The sequence below is a fragment of the Crinia signifera genome, chromosome 2, assembly GCF_055691185.1.
Source record: "Crinia signifera chromosome 2, ASM5569118v1, whole genome shotgun sequence".
In the NCBI taxonomy this organism is placed as follows: domain Eukaryota; kingdom Metazoa; phylum Chordata; class Amphibia; order Anura; family Myobatrachidae; genus Crinia; species Crinia signifera.
Window position 1 is genome coordinate 335925845 of NC_139218.1, and position 19677 is coordinate 335945521.

General features: G+C 39.9%; 1 protein-coding gene across 2 annotated transcripts in view; it reads left to right on the plus strand.

The window, feature by feature from the left end:
• The window catches only part of VDR (vitamin D receptor), a 170497-nt gene extending 151361 nt beyond the window's left edge, over window positions 1–19136 (plus strand). For both annotated transcript variants that reach the window (XM_083169501.1, XM_083169500.1), the window contains exons 6-9: window positions 2048–2210; window positions 8782–8933; window positions 13662–13778; window positions 14787–19136. In XM_083169501.1, coding sequence (XP_083025627.1) covers window positions 2048–2210; window positions 8782–8933; window positions 13662–13778; window positions 14787–15046 — 692 coding nt within the window. In that variant the 3' untranslated portion in view covers window positions 15047–19136. The remainder of the gene's footprint in view (window positions 1–2047; window positions 2211–8781; window positions 8934–13661; window positions 13779–14786) is intronic.
• The last annotated feature ends 541 nt before the right edge of the window (window positions 19137–19677 follow it).

Below are 19677 nucleotides of genomic sequence, written 5' to 3' on the forward strand. Positions count from 1 at the left end.
AAAGTAGGCTAGATGATTGTGGAAATATCTGTAATCCTGATCGGTGATAGTACTCCACTTTACTGGTACAGACAAATGAGGTGCTTTATATTTCCAACTACTGTTGGAAACAGCTAGGTGGTATTTGACTTACTGCAGGCCAACTTTATTATTCTTTTTGAGGTTGGTGGTTTCCAACATGTTATACCCCCAGACAGCACACTTTATTTTGAGTGCTCGCTGCTAAGTAACAAAATAATATTGAATTTGTCCATAAAGTTGCTAATCCAGTTGGATGAGATTAAGTACAGTAACTGGTTTGGCACCACATACAGATCTTCACAAGGCTCATTACTTATTTGCAAATTATATAAAAGGTGTGCAGGCAATAGTTGTGGGCTATTATTGTCCCATAGGATGCAAGTGCTGTTTAAACAATTAAGTTGCTTGAAGGAAGGTTGAAAAGCTATGCTTTGGATTAAACTTTTTTCTATTGTAAAGTAGTTTTGTAGGCATTTAATCCTTTAAATGATGAAATTCTTCATTACGGAGATCTAAAAATAAAATGTATTTACACCAAATGAAAATTCTTATTAGTTGACTAGTGATTTAATATTTAGTTTTCACCTAAAATAAAGTCATATTATGTTCCATGTTTTACAGTGCCTTCCACTTTGCATGTTATTCTATGTATGAATTGTTATTCAGAATGTGAGCGACTGGCCTTTCTGGAACCCCAGATTCTAGAAATAAGCAACTATCAGTCCATAGAAAACACGGAGGGTCCTGCTTATTGAACAGGCTTGATAGGTGTCAGATAATTTAGGGATACTTTGGTCATTGCAAAAAAGAAGAAGTAGGGAATGATTTTGTCATCTGTAATGCAAAAACTATTTATAGGGCTACTGACGGCCGAGAGATGAAAGTGGCAAGAGTCGGCCATGTTCCGCAGTGTCATTTATCCTTTTGCCCTATTAAATGAATGGGTACATTTTAATTTTATATGCCATACCAATAATTGTTTTTAACCCAGTTTATAGTCACAGGTGTAAGTTCTAAGACAGGTTTGTGCCAGCAGAGTGGTGATAAAGTTGTACTGAGTTGCATTACACACCTTGTTATCTGTTGCCTTGATTTATTTCCTATGTACGCTCTCTGGAAATCATGAGGTATTGACTAATGAGGCGTGCATCTTAGTGTTGTAAATGTATTTGTTATCTATATACCAACCAGACAGGAGACATTGCATAGAACCAGCATTCACATAAACTCCCATAGCTAAGACTACTAATTCCCATCTGCAAATGTAAAATCATATTAATTTACTCTACTGTGAAAAACGCTTAATTGCATCTACTGAAACAGTTAATTACCAGAGTGATGTTGTAAACTACAGTATAATAGCCTTCAGGGGCCAGGCGAGCCTCATTAGTCAGAGCAATACTTGCCTGACACCAGCTTGTGTATATAGAACAACTCGCTAAAATAAGTTTCATAAGTTTACAACATACAGATGGAGCGGGTCTCTTCTTTGCAGGGGATGGCGATGGCGACACCAGCCGCCATCCCCCGCCACCCGCCATCTGTATCTGCGAAAGGGGACGCGCGCGCGTCCCCTTCCGATGGCTTCCCCCGGGTCCCCGCCGGCTTGTCGGTGGTCACCCGGGGTCCCCACCCCCTCCCCGCACCCCCCCCCAACCCTGTCCGTCTCCCTGAAGCGCAGACGGACAGGGTTCCCGCCGCCCGGAAACTGAGACGCGCGTGCGCGTGAGACACACGTGCATCTCAGTCAGATGGACGCCGGGCTGCTGGCGGATCGCCAGCGGTGACGTTCTGGCGATTCGCCAGCAAGATTGCACTGTATTCATTTGAAAAGTTTGAATGATACCCCTCACAATATCTATCTATCTATATATCTATAGATAGATATAGAGAGAGATAAATAGATATATCTCTCCAATGTCAGTCGGCACATATAGATAGATATAGAGAGAGATAAATAGATATTTACTATATTATAGTAATTTTTTTCATTGTTTTTAATTTATATTTTCTGTTCCATTTGCAGATCAATATGAAAATGCTTTTTTCCCGAGCTCGCTTTTCGGTGATTTTAGTAATGACCATACTGATGGTTCCACTGACTTCTCAATGCTGCCACACCTTGCAGATCTGGTTAGTTATAGTATACAGAAAGTCATTGGATTTGCAAAGATGATACCTGGATTTCGGTAAGAATTTTTCATTTACTCATGAATACTCAGAAACTCATGTATAGCTATGTAAACAATGAATGCTATAAACTGTAAAAAATGTATATGTGTCCTCATACCCTCATTGGGGCAGTACAGATGGTGTAATGGTTAGCATTACTGCCTCACAGCCCTGACTATGCGGCATTTGTATATGCTCCCCGTGCTTGCGTGGGTTTCCTCTGGGTATTCCAGTTTCCTTCCACATTCCAAAAATATACTGGTAGGCAAATTGGCTCCCAACAAAATTAACCCTAGAATGTCTGTCTGTGTGTGTGTGTGTGTGTGTACATGTAAAAGGGAATATAGATTGTAAGCTCTACTGGCTGCAGAATATGTGTACGCTATAAAATAAACTGTTAAATAATACTCTGACAGGCAGATTTATTAAGCTTGGAGAAGAGATAAACTGGAGATAAAGCGGAGAAAAGGTAAAAGGAGATAAAGCACCAGCCAATCAACTCCCAACTGTCTTTTTCAAACACAGCTGATTGGCTGGTGCTTTATCTCCTTTTACCTTTTCTCCACTTTATCTCCAGTTTATCTCTTCTCCAAGCTCAATAAATCTGCCCCTGAGCGTAGTTACACAATACTGTGCGAGATGCTTTTTTAAAGAATGAGATGCTCGAAGATCGGAATACTATCATATTTTTCCTGAATTTAGCCCTCTTTATACATCCTGTCTCTCAAAAATACATTTGAAATTGGTTGTATTCCATTTTGAAGCAGACAAATTACTTACACATTAGTGATTTCATCAGATAGCAAGATTTAGAAAAGACCTACAGCCGCCAAACTGCTCCACGGGTGTCATCAGCATAGATTATGTGCACACAAGATTCCATATTAAGGTAACATACAGTCAAATATCCTTCAGGAAACAAAACTGTATATGCCTATTTCCCCTGTCATCGGCACTCTTCTCATCAATGTCACTTATATTGTCTTTTTAATACCGTGTATGTCCCATAGCCTTATATACTGTATAATATAGTACCATTATATGCACCAGGGGCCTTATTTTGGTTCATTCTTTCTGACAAAATCCTTCTTAGATGGACAAAACCATGTGCACTGCAGGGGGGGGGGGGGGGGGCAGATGTAACATGTGCAGAGAGAATTAGATTTGGGTGAGTAATTTTGTTTCTGTGCAGGGAAAAAACTGACTGCTTTATTTTTAAACTGCAATATAGATCTCACTTTGAAGTAAAACCCCACCCAAATCTAATTCTCTCTGCACATGTTACATCTGCCCCACCTGCAGTACACATGGTTTTGCCAATCTAAGAAGGATTTTGTCAGAAAGAATGAACCAAAATAAGGCCCCATATCACATCGGCCTCCATATTTGTCTGATGATTAAATTGCATCAGACAGCTTGCTTAGCTATGTGCTATTGTTCTTGAATGCCACATTATTTGCTAAGAATTATCACAATCTCAGTCTAAAGTACTTGCCCAGTCATTACTTATTAAGGTAATATAGTGATCTAATAGCTAAGGCAGCATCTGGCAAACAGTGATTATAACATGGTCACATTAGAAATTAGCTTCCTGAAACAACAAATACAGTAAAAGGGGTCAACTAGAACATTACATTTTAGAAAAGCGCATATTAATTTGCTTAAGCGGTGTCTAGAGGGCATATATTGGGATACAGCATTTAAGGGAAGAACACTGAGGAAATGTGGGATTCCTTTAAAATGACACTAGAAACATTTACACGTAAGTTTATTCCAATGTTTATTCCAAACTGATATGGCTAAATATAAAGGTAAGGGAAGTAATGTAAAGAAAAAAGTGGCATTTAAACTATTTAAGTCCATTGGGAATGAGGACTCCTGATTGTACATGGAATTTAATAAAACATGCAAAAAGGAAATCAGAGCTGCAAAAAGACAAAATAAGATACAGATTGCATAAGAAAGCAAGTAAAAACAAAAAAGTTTATATCAATCGTAAAAATGTTAAAAACAGATAATAAAGGACCCCTAAGAAATGAGGAGGCAGATGGATCAGTGAAACAAGTAAAAAACAGAAGAATTGAATGCTTTCATTAGTGTTTATTAGAGAATAGCAAATGGAGAGTACAATACAAAGTTACAAATATGATTATGCCCCACTACTTAATACTCATTTACGGTGGAAGTCTGTAAGTGACTTTTTGTAAAACCAAAATTTACAAATCGCCAGGACCATATGGCATTCATCCAATGGTTCTAATGGAAATTAGCCCAGAAATAGCTAGGCCATTATACTTAATTCTCTTAAACTCAATTTCAATTGCAGAAGTAGTACAACTATTCAAAAAGGGAAATAAAACCCATCCAGGAAATTATCAGCCAGTAAGTCTTACATCAATAATCTGGAAGGTATATTAAGGTACAGCATTCAGGATTTCTTAGTGTACAATAAGATTATTAGTGGAAACCAGCATGGATTAGTTAAATGTTAGGTCAAACAAACTTAATTAGCTTTTGTGAGGAAGTTAGAGTGACTTAGACCTGGTGCAACGCAGTAGACATAGTCTACTTAGATTATACAAAGGCGTTTGATGCTGTGCCTCTCAATAGGTTGAGCCACAAAATGGGAAGGCTGGGTCTAAGTAACAACGTTTGTACATGGATCAAGAATTGGCCGGAAAATAGGGAACAGAGATTTGTGCTAAGCGGATCATTTTCAAATTTGGTTAAAGTGGCGTACCTCTGGGTTCGGTGCTGAGGCCACTTCTCTTTAATGTATTTATCAATTACCTACTGTAGAAGATAGTGTAGTGAACAAAGTGTCTGGATGACACTAAACTGTACAAGGTAAAATCAGATCAGGATGTAGCCTCTCTACAGAGTGACTGAAATAAATTGGAGGATTGCGCAGCAAATTTTAAGAAGAGGTTCAATATAGATACATGTAAGGTTATGCATTTTAAAACCAGAAATCAGAGTGCAAAATATAAATTAAATGGAGTAGAGGTTGGGGAATCATTCATGGATAAGGACTTGTGGCTGCACATTGACAATAGATTTAGCTGTAGTCCCCAATGTCATGGAGCAGCAGCCAAGGCAAAGTACTAGCATGCATAAAAAGGGACATACAGTAGGGATGTAATTGTACCACTGTATACTTTGGTGATTCCTTATATAGAATACATTGTCCAGTTTTGGGCTATACAAAAAGATATCTTGGAATTTGTAAGGGTTCAACGAAGGGCATAAAAACTGATTAAGGTTTTAGAGTCACTGGGTTATGAGGAAAGCTTAACCAGGTTAGGAATGTTTACATTAGAAAAGAGGCATCTAAGAGGGGATATGATTAATATATGCAAATGAATTAAGGGTAAATACAAATAAGTTTCAGGTGATCTGTTTACCATGAGTACTGTGCAAAGCACATGCAGACACCCCCTAAGGCAGGGATGGGGGACCTTTGGCCCTCCAGCTTTTGTTGAACTATGCATCCAAGCATGCCCTGCAACAGTTTTAGCATGGCCAAATAGCAAAGCTGTACCAGGGCATGCTTGGATGTGTAGTTAAACAACAGCTGGAGGGCCCAAGGCTCACCCATCCCTGCCCTAAGGTTAGAGAAGAGGAAGTTTCATGCCCTGTGAAGTAAGGACAGTTAAGATATGGAAAACTCTGCCGTGAAAAAGGTTGAGATGGCAGACACTGTTGCTATAAAGGGGTTAGACCTGGGGTAGCCAACTCCAGTCCTCGAGAGCTACCAACAGTACACATTTTCCAGATCTCCTCACAGAATCACAAGTGAAGTAATTAGCTCCACCTGTGGATATTTTATAATGTGTTAGTGAGTAATGAGTACACCTTTTGCCGCAGCTAGGTTGTCTGGAAAATGTAAACTGTTGGTAGCTCTCGAGGACTGGAGTTGGCTACAACTGGGTTAGACAAATCTATAGAAGAAAAAAGTATCCAGGGTAATAACCATTAAATACAGTGGGCAGTACTCAATGCCGCGTCGAGGGGGTTTCTGCGGTGAGGGTGGCCATCCTCACCATCTAACCCCCTTCCTGACCGCTTGCCCAATTTTATGTCTCGGGGGATTCCTCACCATCTTCTGGTGGCGAGGATTTCCCAAACAGCGAGGTTCACCACTAATGCGGTGAGCCCGCTGCATATAGCGGCGACCCTCACCGCTTTGATGGCCGCAATCGCCATTTCCAACTCGCTGGAAAAACTCAGTTAGGTGGAAACTTTGAGTGCAGGGGGATCAGTTGAATGCTGACCCACAAGCTATGACGTTGAGCTATCAGCACTGCTCAGCTCACTGTCATAGCTCGCCATAGGGCATTAAATGTACCCCAGTGTATAATGGTGAACTGTAAAAGGAATAAGAACAACTTTTCTGAATATTGGGAATTCGAAATTAAAACGTATAGATAGTGATTTTATTTGAGTCTGTTTTTAGAATTATTCAAAATGTAAACATTATAATCTGTTTACACCATTAACCTCACCAACTATGTTTCTTCTCAGAAATACTGTATAAGAGGTACAGTTGCAGTATTCTGATGCATAACCCAAACATAATAAGAAGTCTGATTTGTAGCATGACATTGGTGATCTACACCTCAAAGGCCAATAGCAGCTGAATGGGCTCAAATTCCCATTGTTTGCCTCTGTATCTCCCCTATTTGCTGGCAAACTATGTACACAATGGAGTTGTTTCCTGAGCTCACTCAATTTACACCAGAAAAGATCTTGCTTTTATACCGGTGCTTTAGGATTTGGCTATGAACCGCTCAATATGATACATGCCTCTCCCACTCACTTTTAGAAAGATGTCATCTAGAATTGTGCCTTATTGTTTCCTGGCTTCTGCAAATGCCCCTGCACTGTACTATCAGCACAAAAGTTCAGAATGTCACCGGAATCGTGTTCAGTTTTCTTTGTGTTTTTTTTTTTTTTAAATCCTGTTTCAATTCATCAAATAAAAATAAAAAGACATAAGTTTGCCAACACTGAAACAATGTTAGAGCATAATGCATTAACCTGTTTTTTTGTAAAATATACTGGTTCAGTGGTTTATTTTGAGTGCAGTATATACAGTAGAAGAAATCTACAGTATTTGACTTTAAACCTTTAGTAACTATAATAGAACGATTAAGGAAACTATAGGAGTTGGCCTATTCAAATAAAAAAATGTATTTCATAATTTTGTATAAAAAAAAAATGTAAGAAACAAGTATTGCGGTGCACAAAAACATAATTTAGTATTACTAGCCAGTAGTTGGTGTCCGTTTACATACAACTGATTTTATCAGCATTCTCTAGGCAGGTATTGTGCTTGTGCGTGTGTGAGTGACAGTTTATGGGGAATTCTGATCTGTATCTTTTCTCCATTTATCATATGAAATATTGACTGAAAATAGTTTGTTTTATTAAACTCATAACATCACATCAAGATTGACTAGAATTTTTTTGCCTCTATCCCTTATTGATTATTATATAAATAGATATTTTATTTCATGCTGTCAATTTACAATGCACAGACATTACTGGCAATGCTGAATAAAGTTTTCATATACTGGGGCTGAAGCAGAAGGGGTACTCAAATCTTGTTTTGACTTCAATTCCATACACAGTGGTTCTGCGAAAATATGCTAATTGCACAGGCAAGGGGATTTATACTGAAACACCCACCGGGGGGGGGGGGGGGGCTCTAAAAACCACTATTTTGCATAGAAACATCAAATGATCATCTAAACAACTGTATGGATTACTCACAATATTATTTGGAAGTAAGCTGCAGCCATTGTCATTGCATACACCGACCAATCCGCTAGTTGAGACACCCCGGGAGTGGTTTTACTTGCACCCCTTCTACAGTACCTCCCAGAATGCTCGCTGACTTGCCATTCACTCTGCATACAAATCCTCACTATGACTTCTATCCATAATCTATCAGGATGCAAAAACATATTGTTCTCATCTGCAAATATCAGCATTGCATACACCCCTGTCAGGCCCACTGTGTCACATCTTCCATTGTCAAATGAAGGTAAAAAGTCAGTTTAGTTATTTAAATTGACTGGAATATCTACAAATATTCTTAGACTCTCATTAAAATATATTTTTTTTAAAAAGGTGATTACATACTATTTACTGCGAATAAACAGAATAGTACAGTAAATAGCTGTTTTTCTCAATTTTGCACTTTAAATTGGGAGTAGTTTGGGGGGTTTGTGTATTAGCAGCATGTGTGGAGAAAAGAGCAGTGTATGTCCGTCTTTCTTCCATACACTGTTTGTCTCCTTTCAGCTGTTTTTTTGCGTTTTGCTCCAAATTCTCGCCACGTCCATGCACCAAAATCATTTTACAGCAGACCATTTTTATGTGTGTTAACCAAAAATGACACACTTCTTGTAAGGTGCATGTTTTTGGTTCTAAAAAGATGGAAACTGATTTAATAAGGGCCTTTATTGTGTATTGTGCCAAAAGGCCAGTCATTGGCATTAGCAATTTACAAATATAGAGCACGTTAAAGGGCAGAAATAAATGTAATGCCATAATTGAAATATTTGTTTCCTTTTTAACAAGTGACCTTACTGCTGAAGATCAGATCGCCCTGCTGAAATCATCTGTTATTGAAGTAATAATGCTACGCTCTAACCAGTCATTTTCCCTGGAAGACATGGCTTGGTCATGCGGCAGTGACGACTTCAAGTACAAAGTTGATGATGTGACTCAAGGTACAGTATGGTTATGTCCGCTCCCAACATCTGTCTGATGATATTACGGTCATCTTTCTTTAGCCAAAAAGAATGTATTCCAACCAACCGCTGACTTTCAGGAACATGATAGGTTGATAGATTCAGTTTTTGGTAGAGTGTATCCAGCGCCTGATTAACATATAGGCTGATTAGGTGGCAGCCTGGGGCGCCAGGACTGGGGGGGGGGGGGTGTTGCGTCTTGCAGGTGGCAGCCTAGGAAAAAAATGAAGGCCTAATATATTCCGTGCTTGCTAGCTATCACTGGTCCGGATGTACTGTAGGGGGTAAAGTTCTTAAGGTGACTGTCAGATGGCTGTGTCAGTCAGTGGTTAAAGTGAGGGGGAACGGGGTGGAACGGAGTTCCACCACCTCTGATGGTAAGGTGGAACATTTTAACCTCCACATTGGCCCTGAACAGTCATTCTCACAGAAAAGCATTCTAGTTTGCAGGGGGATGCCAAAAACCCTACCACTGGCCCTGTCTCTGCTTAATGGGGGTAGGGGAGGGGGGTTAATTCGGTGGCATAGAGAAATGAGTTCCCCCACCTCTGCATGGCCACTTTAAGCCCTGGTGCCAGTGTAATGTACTCATGGAACCATTACATTATGCAACACCAGCTGGGCTGCTTCAAGCCGAAGTCTCCTTCACATGTCACAAGCATTAGATCCTACATGCCAGTTGTGTAACCTTTGCTACATGAACATAGGCAGTGTGACTGGTGAGTTCCTGAGCGCCCAGACACATTTGTGTAGCAGCATTACAAGGGGAGTTACATGTGTAATTACCTAGGGCACCTGGAACCTTATATCAGATCCTGAGTGTATCTCCTGCTTAACTTCTGTGTTTTATTGCCAAATGTGCTCCTTCTTGCGTCTGGCCTCTATCAGGGGTTTTCAGCTTTCAAGCAAGAAAAGCTGCATTATATATACACTCTCATCCTATGACGACAAAGAATGTTAACCTCCGGTGTTGCTAAAGCTGCTGTATCGGGAGGGTGTAAAGCTCCCAAAAGGTTACAAGAGCAAGAAAAAAGTGTATATGATACAGCGCTAGGTTTTATTCTGAAATTAAATTTATTCAAATATCTAGTGAAGTTATTTTGGTTTATTAAATGAAAAGAAAAAAATGATAACATAAAATAAAAATTTCATATGAGAATTCACATGAGATAAAAAGGGGAATTGGTATAAAAAATTCAATGTTAAAAAAGATATTTTCCAGCTGGCATTCAAATGTATTGGGAGAGATCGATTTTGTATTTAAATCAACACCAGATGTGGTATAGTTACCAGACAGTTCAGATGTCCTTGATTACAAGGGTTGGTGGAGTCCAGGTGATTGCCCAGTGATGATTGCCCAATCGTCACTCGTTTGATGAATGGTGCAGTTTTTAGGTAGAAGAATACCAAACTTGATTGCTGCAGAGTGAGACTTCAATGGCAGAAACCAATGGGGTGGTTTAAAACTGGTCCTTGAAAAAAGGTCTGATTGAATGTCCAATGGATGTCTGGAGCTGATGTGAAGGAGTATGGCTCTCCAAGTGATTGCTTAAGCTGGAGTGCTAAGGCTCAACGCGTTTTGGCAGGTTCACATGCCTTCCTCAGGAGCTGGAACTCCTGAGGAAGGCTTGTGAACACGCCGAAATGTGAATTGTGTGGAGTTGTACAAAATAATAAATTACTCATGTAACCCTTTAAGGCAGGTGTTATCTTTCATAAGCCCTTTAACTTCTTTCACTTCCAGATCTCTGTTTAGAGGGAACATTGTCCAATTACAGTACCAGAGTTATACCCCTTTTCCATCTGCAAGCCTGGTCGCACCCGGTATTTTGTACCCGGGTGCGACCCGGCTTAAAACCCCATTTCTACTAGCATCCTGAACCGACATAAAGTCGGGCGGTTGATGTCATCTGGAGGTGGGGCCACGGCGCTGGGGCTGAGAACATCTCCCAGCAGCAACTATGCACTGCAGTGTACTGGACCTGGGTCGCATGGACCTGGGTTACCTGTTTCCACTACCCCTCGAGCATCCCGGGTCCAACCAGGTAACTACCCAAGTTGGAATCGATTTTGCATTTCCACTAGCAAAAAACCTGTAGGGATGTGCATCCCTGCACATCTACCTGGGTTATTTTTGCTAGTGGAAAAGGGGTATTACTCATAACTGTACATTATACCAATATAATAAAGGTTGAGTATCCCTTCTCCAAAATGCTCGGGTCCAGAAGAATTTTGAATAACGGATTATTCCGTATTTCAAAATATATTTTATTTGTGCATAAAACAAGGTTCCAAAACATGAATCAAAGTTTGTGTACTATCTCCCACACTGAATTTGAATGTCAAGCAATCATGTCCTTGCACATATATAGTGCCAGTTATATATCATATACTCAGTAGTGCCAGTTACATTTGTCCCCAGTAGTGCTTTTAGCAAAAAAAAAGTTTTTCACTTTCTGGAATGTATGGTTTTCGGAATAATTTGGATAAGGGATACTCAGCCTGTATAAACATAAATTATGTGATTAAAAACAAAATCTAAAAACCATGCACTTCCATTCCTTTTAGCAAGTTCTCACTGGACAATGTACAAAATTGTTAACAATTTTGGTACTTATGTAGTATCTGGGCTGCCGATTTTTTGATTGTATGCCTTAAGTTAAGGCATACAATCAGATGCGATGCGATGCGATATCGCATCGCATCGCATCGCATCGCATGCGACCATCGGATGCGATGACCCGATTTTTCCATAGGAATCAATGTTAAAATGGACTGAGTCCATTTTAACATGGAATTCAATGGGAAAAAGGGGTCCTTTTCATACCCCTACTATCCAAGTGGGCATGGAGTTGGATATAAACCTGTGGCGAGCGCAGCGAGCCACCGAGCCCGAAGCGTGGCGAGCGAAGCGAGCCCCGCGAGGGGACGGTATTCTGTGTCCCCTCGCGGGGCTCGCTACGCTCGCCACGCTTCGGGCTCGGTGGCTCGCTACGCTCGCCACAGGTTTATATCCAACTCCATGCCCACTTGGATAGTAGGGGTATGAAAAGGACCCCTTTTTCCCATTGAATTCCATGTTAAAATGGACTCAGTCCATTTTAACATTGATTCCTATGGAAAAATCGGGTCATCGCATCGCATCGCATCGCATCCGATGGTCGCATGCGATGCGATGCGATGTACCCGATTTAGAAATCGGCAGCCCAGATACTACATAAGTACCACAATTTTTACAGAAAATAGTAGTGTAGATAAGAAATTTAGAATGTGACTAGAGATAACAAATCTCAATAGTAGCTGTTACTTATTTTGTACTGCACAATAGCCTCAGACGTCTATAAAAACTTAATGTTGCTGACCAGACACTCACATTATTAGCTGGGCAATTTACTTTATTAATGTTGATTGTCTGCCCAAAAGATAAAAGGGAGAACATGGTCTACTGATAAGTAGTCGAAAACATATGTTGGTCTCTTAGCTAATGTTTACATAACAACACATGTACAGTAGACATTTATTTGTTCAGGGCTTTAGTTAATTCAGATATTCTTCATCTATTCCCAACAACCTACTTTATCAACATTGTCACGGACCTGGATCCAAGATACTCCAATCGCTGCCCATAACTTTGTCAAGATCAGCACTTACTTGAGCCTGCATAACAAGGATCTAAGACAGAGTCATTCAAAAACAACCAACTTGTCTGTCTGTTGAAATGATTACACTTCCCAGAATCTCTCCCATTCCGTATTAAGTGGACGAATACAACTGCCACCCAAGAATGGATTTCAGGCATAACACTCCATGTAGAACGTTTTCAAACTCCCTTTTCAATTACAATTAAGTCTCAGTAATCATTACCCAAATAGCCAGTTGTTTAGATATGTAGCATGGATTAGCCAAATCCTCAGGCAAAATGGATCTGATAAGAATCATGGAGACCAATCTTATTAAATTAAGTTTAATACGGAAAAGACACAATGGGGGTTATTTAATTAGTTCCATTTTTTGCACAGGCGGAAAAACAGACCTAATCTGAAACCTGACTATTCAATTGCAGCCAATGCTTTTTTGCCTTTTTTTTTTCGAAAATGCTTCAAAAAGCTAATTTGCCGAACCAGGTGTTTTTATACCACTTCAGAATTTTTCGTCTAGGTGAAAAATCGTCCCACCAGTTTAATAGGGCAAATCTCTGTTTACCCTAAATTATGGAGAAAAGTGAAGGCAAAAAAATGTTCACCAATTTACTACCCCCCAATACCAAATTTCTTCTAAATAGATAGTCCCTACGCAAGTTGATTGACAGGAAGCCGGCGTTCATGGGTGTCGCCCATCTGTTTACTGGGACTGTTAGGGAAGATGCAGGCGTGTCCAAGCATTTTCCAGGTAAGTAAGTGATTGGCCTGTTTTCCTTGCACTGGCTGAGTAGGTCCTGGGCTACACAAAGACTGCACACACTGGAAAAATCATTTGATGGTGAGTGGTTGTGAATACATTTGCAGCTAATCACATGGCTGCAATATATTTGCAGGTTTACACAGGGCATGATGTTACTCTGTCTGGGCAGCAATTACATGATCGCAGGGCACTACAAATTAGAAGCCCAGCATTCAGGTCTGAGTTACCCCCTTAGTTGTGATAATATCTAACCTGCATAACACCTAAGTTTCTGCAGTTAATGTTTGGGGTGTGTTTTGCTTTCAGCTGGTCATAATATGGAGCTTCTGGAACCTTTGGTGAAATTTCAGGTGGGGCTAAAGAAACTGAGCCTTTACGAAGAAGAACATGTACTCTTAATGGCCATCTGTATCCTTTCACCAGGTCAGTGAAAAATATTCCAATTTTTTTTATTTATAATTTTGGTACTTGTGTAGTTTCACAGCGGCACTGAGATTGCATCGCATGCGATTTGCATGTGATGAGATGGTACTTTCACGGGACCGTTGCCCGCGGATCGCATCACATCACATGCAAATCGCATGTGATTTGATCGTGTGCGATGCAATGTGATTTAGTACACCCTCACTATCTACGTTTAGCACACCCCCACTATCCACGTCACCCTGAAGCGTGGCGAGTGGATGCATTACGTGTCCTCCCGACCTGTTCATGCCCCCACTATCCACATCTGCGTGGAGGTGATTTTATCAAATGTGGCGAGCGCAGAGAGCCACCGAGCCCGAAGCGTGGCGAGCACAGTGGAATACATGTCAAGTAATCCGCGTCCCCTCTCGGGGCACGCTGCACTTGCCACACTTAGGGCTCGGTGGCTCGCTGCACTCTCCACACTTTATAAATTCTACTCCACGCCGACGTGGATAGTGGGGGTATGAACAGGTCGGAGGATGCGTACCGCGTCCCCACGCAGGGCTCGCCGTGCTTCGGGGTCACGTGGATAGTAGGGGTGTGCTTTGTAATAATGCTAAATTGCATCGCATGCAATCAAATCACATGCGATGCGATCCCAGTGCCGCCGTGAAACTACACAAGTACCATAATTTTCCTTAACAGAATGTCTGCTCTAAACATTCCATTTGTTGTCCCATGTAAAGGATGTTCTTCTAAGACAGTGGTTCTCAACCTGGGTCCTCAGGACCCCCAACAGTGCAGGTTCTCCAGGTCTCCACACAGAATCACAGGTGAAGTGATCTTTTAAAATGTGTCACTGAATAATGAGTGCACCTGCCAAATGACCTGAAAACGTGCACGGTTGGGGGGTCCTGAGGACTGAGGTTGAGAATCACTGCTCTAAGAAGTGAGAAGTGATGGTCTATTTAATGGAAAAGTTTTCTTCGCTCAAGTATTTACCAAAGTTTTTTGTTTTTTTAGACCGTCCAGGGGTAAACGATAAAGCTCTTGTTGAAGCAATTCAAGATCGTCTCTCCTCTACTCTGGAAACATACATCCTCTGCAAGCATCCACTTCCAGGGAGTCGTCTTTTATACCCTAAGATGATCCAGAAACTTGCTGATCTCCGCAGCTTAAATGAGGAGCATTCCAAGCAGTATCGCTTCCTCTCATTTCAGCCAGAGCACAGCATGTTGCTCACTCCACTAGTACTGGAGGTTTTTGGGAATGAAATCTCTTAAGTTGACATTTAAGACTTTTCATTTCAGTGGATTTGTGAAAATTTTTAATTTTCCAAGCTAACTTGGGTCTCAATTTGGTTTTCTGCTGTGGGAAATAAGTGGGCGGCCTTTTTTTCCCTCAAATTAACCAATAATTAATTGGCTGTATATAGTGCATATTATTTAAAAAGACCCATCTAAGGACGCTAAATTGATGGTTACTGTACTTTTAATTATGCTACAATTGGATGAATTCCATTGGCATGTTGTTGATGTAATGTTTCAATTGAAGAAGCTTTGCCATGTTGTGTGCCTTTCAAACAGTAGATTTAAAATCATGTGAACTTGATCTATTGAGCCTTTGTGGGACTTTTCTTGTTAAAAAAAAAAAGCCATTGTTAACTAAAGCTGACTTGAGAATCTTGTGCCAATATCTGAAGAACTCTAAAAGCCTTAACCTATTTTTAAATTATATCATAGAATGTAAATATACTAAACAAATTGTGATTTAACAAAAATATATACAGTAGATGTGACTAATATAAGACAACATTTTCTATTGCTCAGAAGTTTGCCAGTGCACAGAAGGATTCAGCCTCTTAAAGAGAAGCCAGCTTTATGTCCAGTTTGCCCAGCATGTGTTTCTTAAGGAATTAATTATGCAGCTCTCGTGCGGCACAGAAATTAGGTTTGTTAAATAAATAAGGCAACAAGACCTCTCATCGGGCACATTTATTAAATTTATCAATAGTATGGCTTTGGTACAGATTATTTTTTCACATAATCCAAATACTAAGTATTTGTTCTAGTGGTACACCAAGGCACCTATCTCAGCATAGAAGACATTTGTGTCAAGCACCTAAAGCCAGTACATGGTGGCTTTCTGAATTTTACCATTGGTTGCGAATATCCTTCCACCAGATGCTTCTTCAATGGTCCAAAGAGATGGAAGCCACTTGGTGCCAGGTCAGGGCTGTAAGGAGAAAGGTCAAGTACTCCTAGTGGATTGCTACTCATGTTGAATGTCTGTCAGGCTGTCATAAATGGCATTGCACCATACCTGTTTCCATGACCTAAAGTTTTTATTGTGCCTGACAAATTGGCAATGAATTTTAGCTTCTGATGTGCCCTTTAGATGCTGAAATCTAATCACACCATGCAATTTGGTGTTTGGCCATGTTTCTGCCATCTTACAACTAATGCTGGGAAAATATGAATGATTTGAAGCGCAGTCTAATGGGTATGATGGGAAGCCATGGTCTACTTGTTCCAGCCTGGTGGGAATTCGAATAAAATAGAGAACCTTACACACTTGAGAGGTCTTGTAACCTTATTTATTGAAGAACCTTGTATTAATTAGGACAGGCAGTCACTTTATGCACACATATTTGCAGCTATATTTCCATCTGCTTTGTTGTGTGTAGGAAATGTACATCTGTACTTTCACAATCAAAAGATCTACATGTTAGCCTCGTTAAAACAGAATTCGGTCCATATCCTTGTGCCAGATCAGCCAGTCTTACTGCTTAACGGAGTATTTTTTGTTTCAATTAAAAGAGAATACGTTTGAAAAATTTCTATTTTTGTATGTATACAAAATTATATTTTAAAGATTTTCCGATGTGTTAAAAATTGACATAGCCATATTTGTGTTTCATACCAAACTCTAAAAATATATATATATAATATACTGTTAAGTGAGAGGCTTCTAGTGTTGATGAGAGGAATTGTTATTTTTAGCGCTTTTATGTAGTAAGTTATAGCTGATGTGAAAATATGATTCCCTACACGGAATACTTTGCATCAGCTTTAGATGTCATGTCGGATGTGTGTGCCTAATACTGGGTAGTAACTAAGAAAGAATAATATTTTTAATCCTCTTTTTTGTACTGTTTTATCACTTATCAATCTATATCCTTGCCTAGCTCCCAGTTCCAAGATATGGAGCCAAATGCACTAAGCTTCAAAAGTGATCAAATGGAGAGTGATCAACAGGCAGCCAATCAGTTCCTATCTGCCATGTCGCAGACTGTGTTTGAAAAATGTCAGGCAGATTGGTTGTTTGTTTATCACTCTCCATTTTATAACTGTTGAAGCTTGGTGCATCTGGTCCATGGTTTGATGAAAATGTACACTGTGTTGTTTATAAATACCTTGTACTGCTCTATGGTGTCAGGGTGAGATGCATCAAAGTGCTGTTCTTGGTAAATTGCTATAATGGGGAAGACATTACTTCTTGGTTTCAGACCATGAAATGTAATGTGAATGCATTACTATCAGGCTGCAAGTAAGTGGCCAATATTGTGGGATATGAAGGTTCCCTCTAAACATTCGCAATGTTGTAGCCAATAGGCTACAATGTCTGATGCCATCCAAAGATGATGATCACTTTCAGAACATAAGCTCCAAAATACTATGCTTTTTATAGCTTGATGCATTTGGCCAGATCACAGTCTAATAAAGTGGTTCCCAAACTTTTTTGAATCACGGCACCCTAGAGCATCAAAATATTTTCAAGGCACCCTTAGGCCAAATGCTTCTTATCGAGAAATTCAGAAAAAAAATATTAAATGAAGTGCATTGTGTTTATATGTCACAGTTATGTGGTGTGGGGCAGGATTTGCTTCTGTTTGCCCACATATATTATGATTGGCAGCCACAAGCACTGGTTTTGCCTGGTACATTGACCATAAATAATATGAATTGATCTTGGTCCACCAACCCAAGGCACCCCTGCAAGTGTCCTGAGACACACAGTTTGGGAACCACTGGCCTAATAGATAATAGAGATAACAGGGCAGTTGTTTTGACTACTGTTGTGGATCCCTGCTGTTACATACTGGCTGTCCTGATTAATAATAAAAGTAGACTTGCAGGAAATTGACATATCTTCCTTTTAATAGTAAATGCAGCAACTGATTGGATGAGTGTCTCTGTTTTTATTTGTCTCATTCACATTCACATCCCATGCATAAAATATAGAATGTGTCAAAAGTATAATCACAAGCAATAGCAACTCTTTCCTTCTTGTATGAGATGGGCTGCTGCTGCAAAGTCCAGAGAGAACAAGATGATTTCACCAAGACGGGTGTATGTGCATAACCGGAAGTTGGACCGAGCATCTGCAAAACATCGGCTTCTAGGGACTGCATTGGCAGCAGCCCATAGCAGAGAATGACTTCTCAGCAGAAGCATGTGCTTTGCATGAAGCCCATATTGGCAGTCCCAGAAGACTGCCTGTCCAGTGTGTGATTGACAGGAAGCACTTCCAATAGGAGGTAACTGCTAATTACAGTGTAGCCAATGCATTCACGGATTGCAAAGGGCTCATTGAGGTGACATTTATATATTAGAGTAGATATACTATTTGGGTTTATAAATCCACCCACAATCGGTGGCTTTTCCCAATAGATTTCAAAGAGCAATAGCAATTAATCCTAGATCAGGCTTGTTAAGCATTCATTACTGCATTTGAAATGCTGACAATATTAAGGCATGAGTGCCATGCCTCATGTCCCAATGATATATTGAATCCATAGTGAAGGGTTCGAACTCTAATGAATATACATTTAGTCCACTACATCACGCATGTCGAAACTGTGGCCCTCCAGCTGTTGTGAAACGACACATCCCAGCATGCCTTGCCATAGTTTTAGCGAAGGGTTTGAACTCTAATGAATATACATTTAGTCCACTACATCACGCATGTCGAAAATGTGGCCCTTCAGCTGTTGTGAAACTACACATCCCAGCATGCCTTGCCATAGTTTTAGCATTCCCTAATAGCAAAGCTGTGGCAAAGCATGATGGGACTTGTAGTTTCACAACAGCTGGAGGGTCATAGTTTGGACATGCTTGCACTACATGGACTACCCGGGGTGTACAGAATTTGGTTACGCAACTAAATGTATCCATTTTAATAGGCATCCTTGTGATAACCGTACTTAGAAGTCACACTTGAGTGGTGCTTATCAGTTCCCCTAAATAGATCACCGTTGCCCTTTGATCTGTATGTGAAAAGTGTTGTAAAGTTGTTACTCTGAACTGCTATTCAAGATAATTATTAGTAATAGCAAAAGTTACCATGTGTGCTTCTATATCCTCCCCCCCCCCCCCAGAAAACAAGCACATCAATGCCTTCTGTAGATCCACGTAAAAAGATGCTGTGCAGGCTTATTTAATATATCCTTTTACACTTTTAAAATAGCCTGATTTTTATTCATGTATTGATTCATTTTTCATTATTTTTTTTTAATGATATTCTGCTTTTTGTGCTGTTTATATTTGTTGCAATGTTCTTCTAAACCATTTTGTACCTCCATACCAAGAATATTTACATACGAGTGATAATAAGCTTTATAACCATGCATAGAATGTATATAAAAGAGGTAAGAAAACTCCATTTAGAAATTCTATATTATAATGAGGGGAAATGATTGATAATAGACTATTTTGGATGGTAATGGTAAATAATTAAGCCTTTAATAATTCTATATGTGCTAGTGTTGTTGGCTAGCAACCAACAGCAGTGGGTCATGTTGGATTGTAGCAAACCATTTGTATTGAATTTTTTTTTTTGTATTATTATCACAGTTGTAAGTACACATTTCGTGTGTCGGTATGTTGGTATGTTTGTGTGTTTGTTTGTGTGT